Source organism: Setaria italica, chromosome VII (genome assembly GCF_000263155.2).
Source record: "Setaria italica strain Yugu1 chromosome VII, Setaria_italica_v2.0, whole genome shotgun sequence".
NCBI lineage: Eukaryota > Viridiplantae > Streptophyta > Magnoliopsida > Poales > Poaceae > Setaria > Setaria italica.
Genome location: NC_028456.1, coordinates 31,518,367 through 31,534,710, shown reverse-complemented (window position 1 = coordinate 31,534,710; position 16,344 = coordinate 31,518,367). Strand labels below are relative to the sequence as shown.

The following is a 16,344-nucleotide window of genomic DNA, read 5'->3' as shown; positions in this document are numbered from 1 at the left end:
TTCAATTCTTATTCTCAATCAAACTAAGATTCTCAATCAAACTAAGGGCATTACGGACAATTGAGCTTTTCAACCAATCCCTAGCCGGATCATGATACTAGAATCCAAACAAACTAGATTATTACTATTTAGAATCCGGATTCTTAGCCCCTGTTTGGTTCATTTAGTCCATAGATTAAAGTCTACCATGTTTGGATCTATGGACTAAAGTCCATTAATGCAGATGAACAAAGATGATACTACCCTTATTTTGAAAATGGAAACTCCCTGCTCACCATCTTCTCACTCGACTAAAGGAGCGGAGGCAGGGGTTCTTCGCGGCGCTGAAAGAGGAGGTGGTGCGGGGGCTGTAGTCGGCGAGGTCGAGGGGCAAGGTTCCGGCGCCGCCACGGATCGCGTCGCTGGCCAGGATGATGATCCCGCGGCGGCGCAAGTCAGCGGCAGCCGCCGTCGGAGAAGGTACTGCAGCAGTACCTCGGGGGAGCAGCTCGTCGCGCGCTCTGGCAGTCTGCGGCCTGACGGGAAGGCGCTGTCGCCGCTCATTGAGGGGCCTGATGCCGAGCGCCTCGCCGCCGGTGACCCCGATGCCGAGGACTCCGGCCACTGAGAGGGGTTCGGGAACTAGGTGCGCAGCCACCTGACCCGCACACCGTCCATGGCATCCGCTGCCGCCGGCCCCGGCGGATCGAGCGCCTCCTTCTGCTGGTCCGACCTCCGCCTCCTTCTCGGCGTCATGGGTGCGCCACTGGCGCTCATCCCGTCCAAGCAGGCTGAGCCGCGGCCCCTCCTCTCCATCAAGAGGGTGGCGGGGTGACAGCGGCGAGGGCTGGGCGGGAGGGAGGCCGGCGGCGATGACGGTAGGCGGGAGGGAGGCAATAAATGAGGGCAGGGTGTCCGACCTTTTAGTCCAGTTTAATCCACCCTCCTTAGACTAAAGAACTAAACCCTTTAGTCCACCTATTTGGCACTTTAGGGACTTATAAAAGGAGCCAAAGTGGGTGGACTAAAATTTAGTCCATGATAACCAAACATGCCCTTATAATCAGGGTCTACTATCAGGATTGCCATAATCCCTAAGAGATCCAAACGGGACCTTAGTCAAGTGCGGCGTCCTCGAGGATAGCTGATCCCCCCACCCACTGATAACTGATATGATATGATCCGAGTGATTGGCTTCCCTTTCCCCCTGTCCACTCGTAATCTCCACCGCAAGTACCGGCACGTACGATTAATCATTATCCCATCCATTTGTCCTTGTACAAGGTCTAGTACAGCGGCGCTCTGTCACACACACAGTGTCCGCGTTTGACATCAGTGTACCATCGTTTCATTTTTTTTTCCTTCTTCTTTCCCACGGAACGTCGGCAGAGAACATCCCTTGACGGTGCCACGCATCATACTTGCCCATCTCGTCGCAAAAACTGCGCCGGTGCACCTTTTCCTTTTTGGCACAACCCTTGTAGAGCAACGCGTCAGGGGAATATTTCTGGGTTCCACGCTAGATGCTCCCCCGGGAAATCAGAAGCCAGCAGCTGCAGAGCTGTCCATTATTCCGCGCGTGCTGCTGGAGTCCGCCGCGGCAAACCCGCAACGGAAAAGCCCCTTTCACGCATGGTGCCCGCTACCTTTTCTCGCCTCGACCTGAACAGAAGAGGTGCCTTTTGGTGCACTACCGCTATTGCCACAACGATCAGCTAGCTAGCCGGCCCGATGCACCGCACTATACACTAGCGAAGCTAGCTCGCGCGATGGAGAATTGGAGATCGAGCTATAGCCTATGGCACCTACTGGCTGCCTAGGCTACAGCACGTAGTAGCAGGAGTGTACAACGTTATTGTCCACCTATCGAGCTCGAGCCTCGTGCGCGTGGTCCAGCCCCTCCCTCCTTTTGATCCGCCCATGCCTCCCGGCCGGCCGCGCGCATGCAAGCGACACGTCGTGTTGGCCGTCCCTGTGCTGCTGCTGCTGCTGCTGCTGCCGCCGCTTGATGCCTGGAGCCCTGGAACGAACGAACCCCACTGCCCGGTGTCCGCGCCACCACCGGCCTCCCTCGCGCGCCCACGCATCCTATCCACCACACAGCCGCGCGCGTACGGTGCCCTCTTGCTAGCAACGTGCGTCCACCTGCACGTACCTGCCCCTGCCGACGACGACGAGCCGCGCCTGCACCGTCTGGCCCTGGCCCTGATGGCCGCGTACGGCGTACCCCTCTACCCGGCCGGCTCGCGCGACAAACTCGAATCTCCGCGGGACCACGCCGCGTACTGGCGCTGCCTTGACGTCTCGAGGGCAGGTTCGGTACGTGCGTGCCCGCCGGCCGGTCGGTCCAGCTCGCTTGCTCCCGCGCTTAGATTTTGCATGATTTGGTTGTGGATTCGAGGGCAGGAAAGCCCGGTCGCCGGCCAGCTATTCCCCAGCAACAGCAGCAATTATGCACGCGAGCGGCGGGCCGGCGGCGGCTGCCCTGTCCACCTAAAAGAAGCAATTATCGGGGCTGTCATGTTGCTATTAGCGCATAAAGTATTGGCTGCCGAGACGACATAGCTTCAAACCAAAGTTTCACACTACGAAAGAGCATCGGGTTAGTATGAACTGACGGTTCCGGATACTCTCGTGATAAGCCCGTAGTAAGCCGAGATGAAAATATCGCCACGCATTTTTCAATGGGGGTGAAAAACTTCCATGGCAAGTGGTTGAATTGAGTTTTTACAGGTAGCCGGTGGGAGGTGGCTAGCTCTAGCTAGTCTTGCGCGAGGTCAACCGGGTTACGATGTGGCGACAGGTGTGCACGAGGGTTGGTGATGAAGAAAGGAAGGGTGGATTGTGACAACAAGAGGCTCATGATCCACGGATTATTTTTCCGTGGCATTATCTTGACTCCTTACAATTGTTGCATCATTTGCGTACTCCAATGATGATGCAAGTAAAGAATGTGTGCAACACCTAAGCCTCTTCTCTGTCCTCATGGATTGAATTTATCGAGATTTCTTGTAGGATTTCTATGATTCAGAAGAGACTTGAAATACCTCACCTAATATCATGTAGAGGCAAATCCTACATTATTGAATTCATTCTATTTGTTTTTTTGCAATCAATATTGAATTAAAAATTGACATTGTCAGACATTTAAAATATTTTTAATGGACATAATTAAGTATTAATGTCGCCTTTTCTCTTTTCCTTTTTTGCAATAAATGAGAAGGTCAACACAAAGAAGGCTCACATTATTTTCAGCTGCAAAACAATTCTTTACTAGACGTTGAGCTACGGCACAAGGTGAAGTCGAACGGCATGGTGCCATCGGCACTAAGAAACGAGAGATTCATTACCGCCAAATCGTGTAAAACCTCATTGGGTTACTGCATGCGAAAAAAAAAGCTCCATTGTTAGCGTTTCGATTCATCAGGAAGCACGATTGAGGAGGAGCGTGATAGAGCTGTTGAAGAGAAAAATAACGAAATGGCATATCCTTCTTGTGAAGATCTCAGTAGAAGACAGCTATATGTGTATAAATAAACTCGGAATAAGCGAATTCATTGTTGATCATAGATTTTTTTTCATGAAAAAAAATTATAAAGAGGTAGAGCATCACGAAGCAATAATTTTGATGCTGGCTGCGCAACAGTAGCATGTATTACAAATTATTTCTGCTAACGCACCTAGTACTTGTATAGCGGCAGCATAAAATTGCTCGCACAGTTGTCGTCCATTCCGGATAGCGTGGCATGGCATCGACCTGTCCGACGTCCGGATGCAAGCTTGCCGGTGGACCTAACAATTTGCGTGCCGGTGGCGAGGGGGGCTCCCTTCCAAACAGCACAGTACAGTGCTGCCGTCGACGCCCGCCCGCTTCCGCCCCGCGCTATTTTATGATTATCCCAACCAAACTCTAATCATATCATACCCCCTCCACCCACAAAATCCCAATACAAATACCACCCAGCAAATAGATAGCCCGGGAGGGAAGAGAAGAAAACCACGCCGGCCAGCGCCAAAAGCAGCTACCGATACCACTCCTGCTGCACAACAGCCCAGCAGGAGGAGAGAGAGAGAGAAAGAAGAGAGGAGAGAGGGCGGCGGCTAGCTAGCTGATAAGCTCATGCAGGGCGAGTACCGGTCTTCCAGCGAGGAGTCGGCGGCGGCTGCAGCTGCTGCTGCAGCAGCAGCAGCCATGGCTCCGTTGGCGGCGGCCGCGGCAGCCGCGGTGAAGATGGAGGAGCAGGCGGCGGCGATGGCGGCCGCGCAGGCGCCGGCGCCGCACCAGCAGATGCAGCCCCGGCGGCAGTACCGCGGCGTGCGCATGCGCAAGTGGGGCAAGTGGGTGGCGGAGATCCGGGAGCCGCACAAGCGCACGCGCATCTGGCTGGGCTCCTACGCCACGCCCGTGGCGGCGGCGCGCGCCTACGACACGGCCGTGTTCTACCTGCGCGGGCGGTCGGCGCGGCTCAACTTCCCCGACGAGATCCCCGCGCTGGCGATGGCGGAGGGCGGCGGGGAGCCCGCGCGCGGCGGCGGCGGCGGCGGCGGCGACCCCGACGGCGGCACGCTGTCCGCGGCGTCGATCCGGAAGAAGGCCATCGAGGTGGGGTCGCGCGTGGACGCGCTGCAGACCGGCATGATGGTCGCGCCGCCGCACCACCGCGAGCGCCAGAGGCACCACCACCACCACCACGGCCACCACCTCCCGCAGCTGCAACTGCACGCCGACGAGGAGGAGCACCGCCAGCAGCAGGAGCAGAAGCAGCAGCAGCAGCAGCGGGCGGCGTGGAGCGGGCGCGCCAAGAACCCGGATCTCAACCGGGCGCCGAGCCCCGAGAGCTCCGACGCCGAGTGAAGCAGCAGGCAGGCGAGCGAGCGAGCAGCCAGCGGCGGCCACCGCCAAGACTCACTCGACGACGACGTTATTCATCATCCACTCCCTCGACGGCGCCAACGGTCTCCGTCTCCGCTTATGATCCCGCGCGTCTACCTCCCAGCCAACCCGTCCATCCGTCTCCGTCCTCGTCCTGGTCGGCGGGCGGGCGGGCGGGCGGCGGGGCGAAGGGTTTTCGATCGGTACGTTGTGGATAAGCACGAGGGAGGGGGGGCAGCTGGCTGGGCCGGGCTTGGGCGGCGTGGGGAGGGCGGAGACGGCGGCCACAAGTGGCGGTCTTTCCAAATGTCAAAAAGGACAGCTGTAACAGCGATAAGAAAAACAAGTCATCATCCTTCTCTCTCTCTCGTTTCCGAGTAGATAAGCAGCAGCGATTAGCAAGCACCTCCCACTAGTACGTTTGGTTAATCAAATCGAATCGGGCCTCGCCTCCGATCCCCCTGTGTGTGCTTGCCTTTTTCTTAATCCTTTACCGCTTGACGTGATCCAGTTGTTCGCTCGCCCGCGTCCGCCCGCCCTTTGCTTGTTTATTATCTACTCTCCGGTTATTAGTTGTCGGTTGGTGCGCAAATCCGCGTTAGGTCAGGCCGCCCCCGCCGGCCGCCAACCCCGCCGCACTCCGGAAACCTCTCCCCGCGCTTCTTCGTGGCTTCGTTTGTTCCGGTGCCGGTGGAAGCAATCATGGACCGGTCACGGGTGGATGAACAAGCCATGCTTACGGATGGTCTAGCTTATCTACTACTAGCAGTACTGGTCGCTAATTAATCGTGAGGGTGAGTTGGTGATCAGGTAGTGGAGGATTAGGGCGGGGCGACAGTGCCGGTGCTAACGATGCTTGCGTTGCATGGGTGATCCCGATGGCGTCGCGTCGGGTCGGGTTGGGTGGGGGTTAGGCCACCACATTCGAAAGGGAAGGCGACGAAGCGGAAGGGAGCCGCGCGTCATCTTGCGTGATGGATCGCCGCCTTGTGCATGACAAGTATACCACCAACTTCCTCTGTAGCTCAACGACGAAGCCGACGCCCCCCGACCGCCACCGAGAGCCGTCGGCGTTCATGGGCATCGACCCGGCCCCGCCGCCCCAGCACCCCCTGGCCATGGTTCAGTTCAGTCAGGGTGGCAGCCGTGCCGGCCGTAGATCCCGCGGCCGCAGAGCGTCTCGCCGTGCGCCCTGGAGGTGGACGGAGGCTCTGATCGATCTCAAGTCTGAGCTGCCCCGGTGGCACCCGTCGTGCGCGCGGGCGTGATTTTCATGGGCCTGGGCGGCGGCGGCGAAGGCGAGCGCAACTGATCAGATGGGCACATGCGGCAAGTAATGCAAACATGGACCGGAGGAGCAGAGAGGACAGCGAGGCGGTTTTCATTTGAGATCTGCCGGCGTGTGTTCCCCACGGCTCTGCTACTTCTCATAGATAGTGTCGGAGGGACAGTGAACTGCCCATCATGTACTACTCTCTCAGCCTCTCAGGTAGGGCCGGGCCGCCTCTGCCCATCATGCACTACACAACACTGAACACCCCAACACAACCTGGACGGACATCGAAATTCTGACTCTTTGCAGGGTGCAGCAATTGAAGCATGGAGCCTATCTTTTTGCGTGACATTTGTGTACTAGAATCTTGACACAAATTTCATTTTTCGTCGAGTATTTCCACTAGTCCTAAGTATGAAATCTCAATTCTCCTTTGGATACGTTCCTCTTTCAGATTTTTTCCCCATAGCCGTCCAGGTCGAGCTCCCCCTCTTCCAGATGAGACGACCAGCCTAGCTGTTCTTGCAATTGCGCGAATGAAAAGGGAAATTGCCGGAAGGCGACTTGCAGCTGCCGTTTGTGGCCACCGGCTCCCCCTTTTCGGCCACTTTGGCAGCCTCCCAATCACACCCAACACGCCACCCACGAAACCAGCAAGTCATCGTGTCAACGAAGCAATTGTTTCCGCCCTCCGTCAACCTCATTTCGGGCGCACGCACCGTCAGCCGCACACAAAATCCGCCGCCGTCTTGCTCCGGCCAATTTCTATCGTCACTCGTCAGACGCTTTCCTGAAGAGAGATGGGCCTGTTTGTGTCATCACAAAGGAAACTAAAGCCCAGCCCGCAGCAAACGTAGCCCATCTAACCTTCCCAGCCATACGAATGAACTTCAAGTCTTCAGAAACAGAACGGATCAGCCGTAGGTTTCAGAGCTCTGGATGCATCCAGAAAGATCTAGAAGCTTCGGAATCCTGCAGCTCCAAAGTAACTAGCACAAGCCTCACCAAAACCTAGCACACGTTGCAGGGAGACGTGACGAGTCGGGACGAACGGAGACGTTGCCCTGCAGGTGAGAATACAGCGACTCAACCCTGAGCCTAGCCGTCACGCCGAGGCGGACGCGCTGCATCCAGTTGTGCGGCGTCGGGCGCGGCGGGTACCCATCAGGGATGGCGCCGTGTGTGTGGCCACAACGGGAGCCCCTAACACTTAGCCACCGGACGAGAAGACCAGCGACTCCCGCCTCTGGATGGGTGGATGGATCATGGGTGGACAGCGACGGCGCCGAGCCAGCCGCCGAGGAGTTGCGTTCGTGCCGGGCTCTCGCGGCAAGGCGCCTGTCGCCGACAAGGAACAAGTGCAGGGGCAACGAAAGCATGGGGGATCCATCCAAGGCCAGCACAGCAATAGTGCCTGGAAAACTCAGCACGGCGCCGTGCCTTGTTTGTTGAGTTCTCAAACAAGTTGACTCTGGAACTCTGAATGCAAGCACCATCCTCCATGGAAGAAAAAAAAAAAGGCAGGCATCATGAGGTTCTTCGCTGCACCAGCACGTGAAATCCAGATCAAGCAAAATTATGGCACGAGGGCGGCAGCATGCAATCGTTGAAGTTTTTAAACCTACGACATCCATTATACCAGCCATAAATATTTGGTTAAATGCAGGGAGACATATTCCAGGGATTATTTACTGCACCAGCAGTTTACAGGGACCATTTCTCTCCTTTTTTTAAAAAAAAATTCCTTTCCCAATCGAAGGTGAGTGGCAAAATTTCCCAACCAAAAAGCACAGCAATATGAATCGGTAAATGATCTTGCGATCGAATGAACATAGAACATGGGTGTCCTCTGACGAGCCTCGGTTCAGTTTCAGGTCTTCAGCGCGGTGCTTTTGCAGATGGGGCACACATTCTTCAGCACCAGCCATTGCTTGATGCAGCCAACATGGAAGTCGTGCCCGCAGTCAAGTCTCCCAAGATTGTCTCCATCAACATACTCCTCCTGGACGAGGAAGAAAGAACATAAGTATATAATACCCTAGTCTACTATTTCATTGCTTTAAGAACGAAAGTTGATTCTAAGTGATGCAGGAGCACTTGCAAGCAACCCTAGAGCCCTGCTTCCCTAACCAAATATCTCATCCATGGCTGTAACTACAGCAAAGGCACAAAAAATGCACCTTACAGAGTTTCAGGGGAGCATGCTGACTGCCCCCCCCACCCACCCCCCCCCCAAAAAAAAAAACTACTAATGCACATGATTTATAAGTTATAACAACAATGCCAATCCTTGTAAACCTTTAAGCCATTCATACCAGACTCGGGGTTGTAATTCTATGCCTGAAACACTAGAAATCAAGGGCATGGGAATCACAAGGGACAGCATAGATGATTCCCTGACTCCTAGTTCCACAGGTTCATACTGTTAATTCATGCAAATCCACAGACCTGCCAGAATAGATTTTACTTTTGAAGATATAGTGGTATTACAGGACAAGGTTACAGCTTCAGAAATAACTTGCTCTTTTACTATTTGTTCAATAAATATAATTTCATGGTTTAAGTGACCCAACTAAATTTTCAATCAATATAGCCTGAGAAAAAACAAAATGCAAATACTACAATCATTCCAGAATCCAGATGCTTGATGTTTCTGACTGAAATACCAATGGCCAACTGAAGAAGGCATGGCTCAATAGTATATAAAATACCTGGCAAATACAACATGGCTCATGGTCCAAAGATGCTTTTAGTCTCCATGATGAAAATTTCCTTTGCTTGAGCAGCTTTATCACTGCTTCCTCGCTTAGGCCAGTGCTAACATTTCCTATTCTTTCCTCAAGTGCTAATAGCTCCTGAAAGAAGGCAACCATATTGGTCAGAATTTGTATTGGCAAAGATAAAAGGTAGTGCTTCACTAAGGAATACAAACCTCATAGGACATATTGTCTATGTCTAAACGCATGTCCCTGTGTCTGTCATGAGTGTCGACGCCACCATAGATGATAGACTGTTAAAGAATAGGTTTGAAGTAAGAAGAAAATCCCTCAAGAGTTAGCAGATAAATACTCATGGGCAGTTAATAACTTCTGAACTGTTTCAGTTTTATTACTTGTGTGAATGTTCGTGAAATACCAAACAGTGGCACTGCAAAACTTCTAACCTTAGGGCAAGACTTGCCATTTCAGATAAAACCTCTGCAATTAATAAATGCATAGTGATTTTGGACTGCAGTAGGTAAGAATAGGTAAATCATTTTATCCAACTTATGTTCTACTTGTATCTAAGTTTCCCTTATGCTGAACCTAACGGGAAAGTTGATATCTTGTCCTTATTTTTCTCCACTATAGGTCTGGTATGATTATTTTTCTTGAAGAAATGGTCTGGTATGATTATGACCCTGTACTTTTCTTTACTTCTTAAATTACAGGGTAACACAGGCCTGGCAAGCTTAACACTACGTTAACTGAAGTATGACCCTACTAACCCGTAAGTTGCGTAAACCATGTGCAACATAAAATTAAAAAAAAAATCCATAGAGAACAATTTCAAATTCAGTTATCTTGGTGGCATATCCAAAACAACAATAGCAAATAGAGAGCTAAAAAACTCGTGGTTATTGCTGTTACTTACCTCAAGCCTTACATTCTCTCCCCTTTGAATCATTTCAAGTGCATTCCGAATCTGTTGTCAAGTAAATAATTAGAACTCTATGGATTGACATAAGACAAGGAACCATGCACCCTTTACAAGACTGTCACAGTAGTTACCGCATGCAACAAAAAAGCAAAGGAAAGAAAAGGCATCATAACAGAGAGCAGTATTTTGCATCAAAACATAAGGAGAAAATAGAACAGCATGGTTACAGTTTCTTATGGGATATATAAGAAACGCACAAAGTCTGCCCCTTCTCTATAACAAGATAAATGAAAATGTCTAAGAACGAGAAAGGAAGAAAAAAGGCACATCAACCAGAAGTGTGATAATATGTGCAAATAGTTGATAGAAAAAACATATGCAGCATTTTAGGGCCTTCAAAAGCATGAAGAAGCATGCTTGATCAAATGAGGGATCATGAAGAACACAAACAACATGAAGTAAAATCATTTCTAGTGGAGCAGCTTCTATCAATTTTGTCTGATAATAGAATAGAGATGCTTGCATAGATAAATACAAGATGACAAGGAGAGCTACCAGAAAGTTCTAATATCCAGGCTGATTTAGTGTAATCTTTGCGATCGCACAAAAACACATGATGATGTTAATGCCTTTTATGTTCCAACGTGGATACCATAGAAGTTAGATGAAGAACAAGAAAAAGAACAGAACCAATCGACATACCTCCATTAATCTTCTTCCTTCCCTACCCCTCATTGATAAAGGAACACCCCAAACACCATCGCCTTGGCGCTCCAACAGAAAACCTGACCTTAAGCGTGGGGGTTGATGACCACGGAGTGCTCCAGATAGGCGACCAATCTCCTATACAAGAAATAAGAAGATCAGCAGACAAACAAGATGAGCAATCAAATTGAAAACCAAAATGCGAATAATGGAGAAATGTTTACCTCTGACAAATTTCGAGGATGGCGTCTATTGAGGTTTTGGTGAGAGAATCCTGCTGGTGGGTTAACTGCTGAACTGGTATTAGCTCTTGATACAGGAGGAATAGTTCCTGATACTGCAGTGCCTCGGCCATCAGAACTCCAATTAGATGGTTCTGGAACCAAACGCCTCAGGTCTACTGCAGCAGGGGGGACTAAATCAGAGTAGTTGGTAGGCACCACATTCCTCCTAAGAACCTCTTCACTACCAATAACTCGATTCTCCAAACTGCCAGCTCGTGACGATGAAGCTCCATGACCAGTGAAACGGTTTGCAGCTTGTGGGGCACCAGGAACATTCACTGGATGTTGGTATTGCAAGTTCAGGCTACTAACCACAGGAATAACCTCCTGGGGGTCATCAAATGTACTCTGCAGATGAGGTGGCTGGTGATTCCATGAATTAGAAAGTCTGACAGCATTTGAAGAGGGCCATACAGTACAGGGAGCAATCTGTTGAGCTGTGGTGGTTCTTGCCCGGAAACTTCTCTGTGAATTCCCAGCATTGTTGATCCCTCCATTAAGATCATAGCTACCAGATGACAGTCCTGCATTAGTTCCATAACGTGGGAGTTGATCCTCAATAGAACTTGGAACCAGCAAGCAATTTGGAGAGGACGAATTTCTGATAGGAGCAGGATTGTAACTTGAAGAAGCAATGTTATGGAAGGCATTATCATTCCTGTGGGAATAACTTGTGCTAGCACCTGCTGAACTCTGCCCGTTGGCTCCTTCAATATTTTTTCTCTTGCATGCTAGCCGGCGACCATCCAGGGAACTCCCTGGTCTTTGATCAATGCCTTCTTGCATTAATGAAAAATCACCCAAAGGATTTTCACTAGGATTCAAAGTAAAAGAGTCTGTTTGCTCTGCACCTAGTAGGAATGTCCTATACGGATGTAACCTCAGGTTGGATGGCTGAGCATTTATACCATTACGATTACAGCCACCGTACTGCTCAGGATCTTGAGAGGCACAATTAGCATTTGAACTTTGACCGCATAGATCATTAACGTTGGCATTGAGGTTGATGTCCACATCCAGAGAAAGGTCATTGTCAGCTACCAGTCGCCTTTCACCAATCCTCAGGCCACCGCCGATGTTAAGATGCTCTGTTTTGGCATTGCTAGAGCTGCCATAGTTTAGTGCACTGCCACTTGAACTAGCTTCGCCTGCTTCCCAGAAACCAAGAAATGTGCCATCTTGCTGTGGCTCATTTCCATAGGGGATGGTGGCATCACTATGATTCATCTGATAGCCTTGAAGATTCTGTGATTCTACTGATCCGAGAACATTGTTCCAATATGCCTGCTGATCCATCACTGGGTTGCCTGAACTAGATGCAACGTCGAATCCAAAAACATCAGCAAAATGCTCCATGGAATTCCTCTGCCCTTGCATTGTGGCCCAACTACAGCAGCGAGATCTCAATTGATGTGTGGCCGTTGCATCTCAGATGGCTGGTCTTTCAAGTAGTGGTTTAAAAGACCTGTAAATGCAAGTAAAACGTGAAAAATTTGGGCAACACATATGTGCTCCAACTTTACCAGAACACAAGAAAACCACAAGGAAACAGTAGATTACAATGGATGGAACACTGAAGGATACTAACAAAATATGCCCAGGGTACGTTGTCTGCACTCCAAATTATTCTAATTCTACTCTTGTTTGTTAGTATATGGAAGTAACTGCACTTGTTTTGGTTTTACAAATAGTGGTGGACAGCAAGTAACAATGAGGGTGTTGGTAACTATGTGACTGTAGCAATCTTGGCATGAGCCGCATTTGGTGTGGCGTACGCGTGCACCAAACTTGATGGTTTGGGTTGCTGTCGCAAGCAAAAAGCTGTGGTGATGCATGCATTTTAATGGGTGAAAGCAAAGCACGGTGAATGTACAATGCATGCGACCTAAACAGATGGACCGCATGCAGATGGACCCCATTGCTTCTGTGGACGCTCAAAAAAATACAATCTTTTTTCTTTTGCATTTAATTTCCCTTCTCTATCGGTTTGCAAAAGGACGCAGTAAAAGAAGCAAAAATAAAGGGAAAAGGCAGAGGTAGCCATCCACGGTTTCAAAGAGAAGGATCGATTCGCTCTCCGATCACGAGATTGAAATATGGGAGCAGAGAAAGAAATTTAACCCAACCCAGAACGCCGAAGCCATCAATCTATCGCTGTATCGCACAGCATAGAGAAAAAATGATTTTTTTTCAGACACGGGACTCGAGAATTTTGTTTTTGAAAAAAAAATTCTTGGCAGTTCAACAAGAGGCGTGCCCAGGTTTGATGAACTTGTGGTGGAATGAACCATGAACGAACCAAAGTGAAACAAAACACATATTTGCGAAGGAATCATGTACTGAAAGAAGAGGGGGAATGTTTTGGCATGCAAATCAAGAGATAAAACTAGAAAAAAAAACAGAAAAAAGGAGCATATTGCAAGAGAGATGCAACAAACCGTACCAGAAACTGTCCCAGAGTTTCTGACCAACTCGCAAGAATCGCAATCCAGGATGAACAACGAAAGTGTTTGGATTTCTCCTCTTTAAACTCCCCCTCTGTCCTGTTTCTTGATCCTCTCCACGGAGAGAAAGAGAGAGAATCAACCCAACAGACGGAGGAAACAAGAACGGATTGATTCCAAGAGCGACGCAGCAGAATAGATGGTACGGTGAGCAAGACGAGAGAGAATTCAGAGCGAGAGAGGGGGATCGGTGGAGTGGGTGGAGAAGAGGAGGAAGGGAATGGGTGGAGGAAAATTTGTCAAGAGGGGGAGGGAGAAAGACAGGGGGGAAGAGGGTGGGGGTGGTGATGAGAGGATGTAAGGGAGGTGGGAGAGAGAGAAGTTTGGCTGAATTCGGGTTTATTTATTTCTCCCTCCTCTCTCTCTCCTCTTCTCATACTCTCTCTCTCTCTTCTGGGGTCTTGCAAGGATCCCTTTCCTCCCCCACTAAAACCTTTAAATGCGCCCCATTAGAATTAGCAGCGGCTCCTTTAAGAAGGGCCAAAGATTAGGGGCCTGTATCGTGTTGTCTTTCACATGACCTCCCTGCCCTGCCCCTTTTGGAGCCTTGCAGCTATGCAGCAGCAACAGCAATGCCAGTTTCTCTCTCCTCCCTTTCTCTCTCTCTTCCTTTGCATGTCCCTGCACTGCGGCAACAGGATGGCTATGCCCAAGCTCATCTATCCCTTGCATTGAATATCTTTTCTTGCCTGAAGGTAGCATCCTTTGCATTGAATATCTCCGGGTGTAATCCAAGTGTCATGGGATATGTTAGTTGGGTTGTGTGCAATGGCTGCACATTTGTCAGCTCATGAGAAAAATATGAAAGCGAGGTGTGGAGGATTTCTGGCAATTTATTATACACATCAACTTGTGAGCTGTGGAGGATTCCTGGCGATTTTATTTTCACCTGCTAAAGGCCGTAAAACTACAGGTCATTTCCGGGCTACTATCGTGCTGTGATTGTCCATGTGGCGTCTCATTTTGTCCCAGTGTCAATTTTTGGTTGACAGGTGCCTATATTCTGGTGGCAATGCTTAAAACGAGGGCGGACATGAAGAGCCACGCTACAATATCTTGACTTGTTCGATCAAAACAACAGGGCAAAGGAAAAAAAAAGCATTGCTACAGTGCATGAAAGAAAAATCTTCAAATCAAGAACCAGTGGGGCTGTTCGCTTCAGCTTATAAGCCGGCTGAAAATCTGAAACAGCTGATTTGTTGTGAGAGAAAAATACTGTTTGGTGGCTGATAAGCCGGCTGAATAAGCTGAAACGAACATGCCGAGTATCTCTTTCTCTTCCCTGTTTACATGCATGAAAAGCATGGAAGCAACTCACCACGTACCAACAACTCCAGCAATGCCGATAGCTCTTCTCTACACGGGAATAGTTTCACACGCCAGAGCTCTCTTTAGCAACACGGTGCAGAATTTACGCAAATTTTCTGTGAAATTCATGCAAAAAAGCTTAAAGAAGAAGCAGTCCTAGACTCCTAGTGAGCTTTTCAAAAAAAGAAGCCGTCCTAATCCCTGAGTCGTCTGAAAATGGAATCCATCCCGTCACAAGAAAAGAAATTCCGACCCCCAAACAACCAATTGAAAACTAACAGCGGTGATCAGTGAAATTCACTGCTGCATGAGCGAGCTAACACCATCACTGTCCTTCACCTAGATTACCTGCGTCTCGGCCTGAGAATCACTGCTACCAGTTTGACGAGACTCTTCTGTGTGTGCTCCGTTCAACTGCACGGAAAGAGGCTGCTCATCAGCCACCCGCTCATGAGCATTTCGTGAGAGGCTGGCCGTTTTAATTTCACGCAGTTTTCGGGTAAACGAGGGTGCCTGGCTTTGATGCGGATGCCTGGCTGCCCTGTCGCGCGGCGCGTGCTCTGCTTTGCTCGCTGCTTTATCTGACGGACGGGGCTCGTGCTCCTCCTCCTCTAGTCCTCCTCCTTCCCCGGGCCATGAGCGAATATACGGCTGGCTGGGAGAGGAGAGAAATGCGTTGCCAATCTGCCATGGCTTTTGCTGCCTTGTTTTAGTTCCCACTCCGTTTGGGTCGGATTCCCTCTGCTCTTTAGTCTTTACCTTTCCCCTTGCCACTTTGGGCTAAATTACGTAGAGAACCTCGCCTAAATGCGGCGCCAGCTTTCTTTTTTCTTCTTCTTCTTTTCTTTTGGGTTCACCACCTCTCACCTCATCAGCCGTCACTGACGAATGTGATGAATGGATTCTTTCTTTCTTTCTTTCTTTCCTCAGAAGTTCGGACGAGAGGATTCCTCTCTCATCATCCAAAATAGTGCTGCTGGTGTTATCTTCTGCCACCCTTCTGCGCATGTGTCTCAATTTTGACCGGTTCTTCAGAGTTGCAATGAGGAGGATTAGTCTCTACGATTGTTTGTGTTAGCGGTTGTCTTTTCAGTGGGTCAGGATTGGAAAGGATAATGAAAGAATAATCCGCTTGCAAATAATTTCGTACAAGTAGCAGCTGCTCATAAATCATAATAATCTCCCTGAAAGCTAACAAAATGCTCACAAGGCGGGGAAGCATATGCATGGATTATTCCTCTTGCGTCCGCTGCCATTTGGCCGGCTTGAAAGCATCTAAATTGGGAGCAAAGTACTCGCTTTCTCATCGATCCATGTCGTTAACAGGCCAGCAACCAAATTCTGACAGGAAAATGGTGAAAATCGCTGGAAAGTACCCTGCCTGAACAACAGGAAAAAAAAATTGCTGGATGGTGGAGCTAGCCACGCTGCCAATCTGCCACTCGATCGCGGAAACGTAGGCCTTGTTTAGTTGGCCAATTTGGGAGGTGCCAAATTACTGTTACAGCACTGGAGCACACTGTAGCGTTTCGTTTGTATTTGTGAATTATTGTCCAAATATTAACTAATTAGGCTCAAAAGATTCGTCTCGTAAAGTACAACAAAACTGTACAATTACTTTTTAATTTCATCTACATTTAGTACTCCATACATGTACCGCAAGTTTGATGTGATGGGGAATCTTCTTTTTGCATAGTGTCAAAGTTGGAAGTTGGGAGTAACTAAACATGGCCGTAAAGAAGGTGAGAGCAGTAGGCGAGAGAGCACTCATGGTGGATG

At 49.7% G+C, this 16,344-nt stretch overlaps 2 protein-coding genes and 1 pseudogene across 3 annotated transcripts; 1 reads left to right on the top strand and 2 right to left on the bottom strand.

The window, feature by feature from the left end:
- Positions 1-290: 290 nt before the first annotated feature.
- Positions 291-1,408, bottom strand: LOC111257968 (annotated as a pseudogene).
- A 2,212-nt stretch (positions 1,409-3,620) lies between these two features.
- LOC101771564 (ethylene-responsive transcription factor RAP2-10-like) lies at positions 3,621-5,362 on the top strand. Its single transcript, XM_004976978.4, has one exon. It carries the CDS (start codon positions 4,100-4,102, stop codon positions 4,832-4,834), a length of 735 nt encoding a protein of 244 aa, XP_004977035.1. The 5' UTR covers positions 3,621-4,099; the 3' UTR covers positions 4,835-5,362.
- A 2,369-nt stretch (positions 5,363-7,731) lies between these two features.
- On the bottom strand, positions 7,732-13,657 carry LOC101771165 (probable E3 ubiquitin-protein ligase HIP1). Of its 2 annotated transcripts, none has more exons than XM_022828290.1 (7): positions 13,197-13,657; positions 10,694-12,218; positions 10,467-10,604; positions 9,759-9,809; positions 9,058-9,135; positions 8,837-8,980; positions 7,732-8,127 (listed from the first exon to the last, which is right to left on the bottom strand). In XM_022828290.1, the coding sequence occupies exons 2-7, from the start codon at positions 12,128-12,130 to the stop codon at positions 7,996-7,998; spliced, it is 1,980 nt and encodes a 659-aa protein (XP_022684025.1). In that variant the 5' UTR covers positions 12,131-12,218; positions 13,197-13,657; the 3' UTR covers positions 7,732-7,995. The 2 variants fall into 2 exon arrangements, with proteins under 2 accessions (XP_022684025.1, XP_004977034.1); XM_004976977.4 differs by having other exon boundaries at positions 10,467-10,607; positions 13,197-13,652.
- Positions 13,658-16,344: the final 2,687 nt, after the last annotated feature.